The 5,233-nt window shown below is 38.0% G+C and overlaps 1 protein-coding gene across 1 annotated transcript in view; it reads right to left on the reverse strand.

The window, feature by feature from the left end:
- Positions 1 to 1,693: 1,693 nt before the first annotated feature.
- The window catches only part of ncf4 (neutrophil cytosolic factor 4), a 33,675-nt gene continuing 30,135 nt past the window's right edge, over positions 1,694 to 5,233 (reverse strand). Inside the window, exon 10 of the mRNA XM_046047010.1 lies at positions 1,694 to 1,973. Coding sequence (XP_045902966.1) covers positions 1,766 to 1,973 — 208 coding nt within the window. The 3' untranslated portion in view covers positions 1,694 to 1,765. The remainder of the gene's footprint in view (positions 1,974 to 5,233) is intronic.

Genomic DNA, 5,233 nt, shown 5'->3' on the forward strand with positions numbered 1-5,233 from the left:
CTTAGCTTATAGTGATGTGCATCCAGGTCTGTGTAATGCAGGCCAATGTGCTGAGTCTCGGAAGATCAGATCATCACCAAAAATTAACACCTGAAAACCTCCATTTACATTAACATGTGTCCAGAGGTTAGGTTCAACATGCATATATTTCTTCCAGATTTGTCATTTTCCCAATAATGCTTACCCCTAGAAAAATAGAAAAATACACACCTGAATAGAATATGGGCGTTTACACTTAAGTATGGGCAAGTATCAGTCGACGCTGGTGCGATAATCAACTTTTAAAGATGCATAACTTTCTCAGTGCCTGGGAGACGTGGTTAAAAAGGAACATGAGGGGAATAACTTTGCATTAGAGATGAGGAAAAACGGTCCAGCTAGCAAAGGCAATAGAGTATTTCAATTCCCTGAGGTGAGTGTGAATGAAATGCAGACACATATAAAATGCGAATGCAGGGTGTGAGCGAAACAGAGCCCTGGAGGATAGATTTAAGGGTCTAACTTTAAGTTTCCCTGTAGCACCAAATTAACACTAAATATCTGTAGTTGGCTGACAGGGTTGATCAATAGTTAATAATTATTTTGTTTAGGAAAATTTAGATTATGATCCCCATTCATCTCTTGAAAGGAGTGCCGAATGATCTGGCAAGAAGCAGCTTGACAGATTATGTTAAAACATGTAGCATAGCTTTATCCAGAAAAGAGAAGAGGCGGAGTGGAGAATAGTTTGAGGAATTGAATGAATTGAGTGGTGAAAAGTGTAACTGCTAATAGGGTTGCAACAAACAATTATCTATATTATCTTGTAAGTGGAAATTCATTCTCAACCTTGGGGAAACATATCTATGGCAAATATTCTAAATGCAAGGCCCAGTTATTTAGTGTTTTCTGGAGCTTTCAACTGTATGCCACAGCCTTCTTTCCATATATATCCCCCATGTACATCAACCTGGTATCACGTAAACAATCAAGTACAAAATGTTGTGGATGACATGCACATAACAAGACGACTGGGGGGTGCAATTAAATCTCCTGGAAGAGTAAATTTAATTGACCTTACATTTTGAATATTTACCACATATTTTTCATTGTTGATTAATTTGATTTTTTGTTCTTGCTGTTCTCATAGCAATTACTCTTTTAGTCTATAACATATTAGAAAATAGTGAAAAATGTCCTTGATAGTCCCGAATCCCAAGGTGAGCTTGTGATAGAAAACAGAAAAGCAAAAATCCTCACATTTGAGAAACTAAAACCAGCAAATGTTTGGTGTTTTTTTTTGATAAATTTTGTTTCTGTGGAGTTGTGAAACTGTATCTCAATCTGGAAGTGTGTACTCAGATTAGTACAAATGATTTGTACATGTGCATACTCAAAGAATGATTTAAATAATTGCATAATAATAATTGTTCAAGTTCACCCCAGGTAAAACTCTTTTAATCCTGCCATCTCTGAGACCTGCAAATGTGTGAGGTAACCTATTTTCTTTGCCCTGAACTGAGACTCCCAGGCTAACGCTGCGTATACCAGACTGTGTACCGCTCTGCTTCTCCAGCGTACATCAACAGATAGCAGGATTTATTAAATTAGTTTATTACTAATTGAAAAGCATCAGACATTAACAGCAGTGACATTTTTAACATGAATGAGGCTGTGAATGAACGGAAAAGAAAAAACACACACACACAGGCAATAAAAGAAACAATATTTACTTGGTGAAGTTCACTGATAAATATCTTTTCTACTTCCCTTAAGTTAAACTCTCTCAGGCCTCAGTTTTATAAACAGAAAGGTCAGAGGCCAAAGTCACGTACAGTTCCCATGGAAACTGATTGACAGGTCTCTTGACTTTGTCCTGCTGACCTCTGCTCTCCTTGATCATCAGCCGGATGTCCTCATCATCGAGGATACGGATGAGGTCGCCGTCGGGGTCGCGGTAGTTCAGGGCGATGTCGTCCTTCTTGAAGATGTTCCTGAAGAGAAACCAAAACAGAATGACTTCAGACTCTTGGTGAGCATAATACATCACAGCAGTCGGACTCAAGTTTAAGCAAGATTAAAGTAAATAAATTAGAATGACTTTTTTTTCCACTCGTTCTGCTAGGAATGGAAAAGCATGAGAGACCTATTGGAAAGCAGTTTTCAACAATTTAAATATCTTTGAAAACACATGTAGACCAAAAAGACAGAAAGGGGTAAGTAGCGATAACCTCTGATTTTGAAAAAAAGATTCATGCTACTAATCATGCTCATTTTAGATGGAGGTTTGAAAAGTTGTTTAGTTGTTTATGGCAAGTGCACCAAAAGCTTATTCAGTCCTCTGAGGACAATTAAAGATACAAAACCTAGGACTTAATTGAATCTCACTAGCAAAGATGATGACGACAAAACACACCAAAGCACATATCACCGTTTTTTTGCCAAGGCAGAGCCACCAACCAACCCAAACAGAACTAAAGCGAGGAGGGGGCAGAGGAGAAAGAGTGGACAGACCGTACCGAACAATCACCAGGAGATGTTAAGCCCACAGGCAGCTGTTAGCATCTCAGATACCCCCCTGTCAGATGAATGTGTCTCTATTGTCAAAAGGACTTTGCACCCACTCACCAATCTGACCTATTCAAAACAAAAACAGATATTTTCCATTTCTACCACAGTATGCACCTACAAGCATGGTAACAGCAGAATCCAGTTAGATCCACAACCACCATAAAGCTAAGGCAAAAATAAATGCAACCAGTTTCTAAATAAAGGCTAAAAAAGTTCATGGCAGTACAGACCAAATAAAATGAAGCAGATCATTAACAACTATCGGAAAATCATGGAAAGCGATCCACTTCTTAATTATGTCTTTCTATCTGCACCAGCTGTCAGTTTCAGAGGAGCACCAACTATAAAGAGACAAGTTGGTCCATAGCCATCTACCAGGAGACAAAAAAGGCACCGCATCGCAGACCACAAGGCTTTTTCAAGTGGTAGATGTAACCACTGTGACACAATGCAACAAACTGACAACTTCAAGGATGTGCACTCAAATAAACCTCTACTATAAAAAAAAGATTCATTAAATTCAACAGAACTCATGGAGCATACCGCCTACAATGCCCATGTGGTTATTTTTAAGAGGGAAGAACAAAAAGAAAACTAAAAGCAAGTCACCCCCTCCCCTTAAATCCCTTTACACTCCCCAGTCATCTCTCTCCTCACTGCAGGTAACCAACTTGTTGTTGTGAAGTATTGGAAGCTACACTGAAAAATCACCTATATTGTATCATTGTATGTCTATTGTTCAGCTCTGACACCGTAGCTAGCATATACATATATATCATTTTACTTTAATATGAGTATTTTTCTATGAAATCAACATTTTATATGAATGTTTGTGAATACTTGATGCTATTGATTGTGTATGATGGATTTGCTAACATTAAAGACATTGATGCCTTGTTAGAATCTACCTAATTATGTACACACCGACTTTCTTGAATGCACCTGTGACAATTATCTACTGCTACTCTGATTGCCTGGCAGCTGACACCATCCTTGTTATATCTGTGAGGTGTGGTTTGTTTTTTGATGCCCTGAAGAAGACTGTGAGTTAAGCCCATTTATTAAAGGCTTTTTAATTTTTGCAAAGAAATGTGCCTTGGTATTTTTTTCTTATGACTTATTGAACACAAAGCAAAGAACAAATTATGACCTCTTTCTTTTTTGGTCTAATTTATTTGATTTCTATTCCTATTTTATTTCGTCTTACTTTTATTTGTTTTGTAAGGATTTGTATTTTAGTGTTGCTGTTATTTTATTATTATGGTGTAGGGGTACATATCCAAACTGTTACACTGTACTGTGTTTCTTTTATATTGAGTGTTTTTTATTTTATTTTAGCAGCAAAGAAGACATTATAAGGCTGCACCATACATTTAGCAAAGGAAATCACTGCCCCCACAAGGCCTTTGTTGATATGTTAAAGTTTAATTAAAATTTAGCTGAGAGAATTATCACCAAGAAAACATGTGCTGGACCAAAGGGAATGGGTAATTTGTGCAGATATGAAGTTTGACAACTTTACCACCTTCTCTATTCACATTATGTTTTGCATAAACAGACAGTAATGTTTGTCCTCCGGAATTAATAGAGAGACATGGAAAAAAACAGAAATAGAGAGACATATATTTTATGAGGTTTTCTACAGGATTCCTGGAGGCACAACATTAGGAAGAAATACATCTGATGAAGGACATGCAAGAAATATTTAAAGTCGGTTCCTGCCACCAGCAATAAAAGGACAGATGGCATTTTCTCTTTAGAGGACATACATTTCCAATCTGAGCCATGCAGAAACATACTTTAGCAGTAGTATGGTCACAATGTATACAATTACATACCATGCATACTCAAACATGAAAATAGCGTTATTCAGTTCAGCAAATATTTCTAGGTGGTGAGGGTAGTATCACCAATCCTCTCTCTTCTTACTTACTATGTCCTCATACCTCCACCATCACCCTCTTCTCCACCATTCTCTGCAACCCCCACCCCCTCCCTTTATCTGTGCAAAGTAATATTAAAACTCAAGACCAGGGTCTCATCCATCCTACTCCAGGGCACAATAGGCCTGAACACAGAAAAACAATAATGAGCAGATACGCGGAAGAAATTAACTGATTATGAATGGGGATGGCTAATCACCATAGTGCTCACCTATCTAAATTACCAGATAATGAGAGATAGAGGCAGAGAGAATGAGAGAGAAAAAGACAGAAGAACAGATATGATAGTGTAATGAGCATATGCATTCAGTGATGGTGGTGCTGTGGGAGAGGGCTGGGGAGGGAGGCGGAGGTCCCGCAGAAAACTAATTTGACGAGCGATGATGATTGGCAACTGGCAATTTGCAGGTTTGCAGTACACAGCATGTAAATATGCTTGCCCTCAGGGCAGGCCAGTGAATTAATGGACCCATCCTTATTTGTTCTGGAATTAACACAAAAAAATACTGAAAGAGTGAAATGCTGAAAGCATGGTGACAAAGGTCATCTGTACATCTCCAGAAGAAACACTAAATGAGGAAATCTGCTCTGCTGTGCAAAAATCGTAGAACATGCTTTAATTTGTAATTTAAATGACAATGACATGGTGACAAAGGTCATCTGTACATCTCCAGAAGAAACACTAAATGAGGAAATCTGCTCTGCTGTGCAAAGATCGTAGAACATGCTTTAATTTGTAA

Source organism: Micropterus dolomieu, linkage group LG04 (genome assembly GCF_021292245.1).
Source record: "Micropterus dolomieu isolate WLL.071019.BEF.003 ecotype Adirondacks linkage group LG04, ASM2129224v1, whole genome shotgun sequence".
Taxonomy (NCBI): domain Eukaryota; kingdom Metazoa; phylum Chordata; class Actinopteri; order Centrarchiformes; family Centrarchidae; genus Micropterus; species Micropterus dolomieu.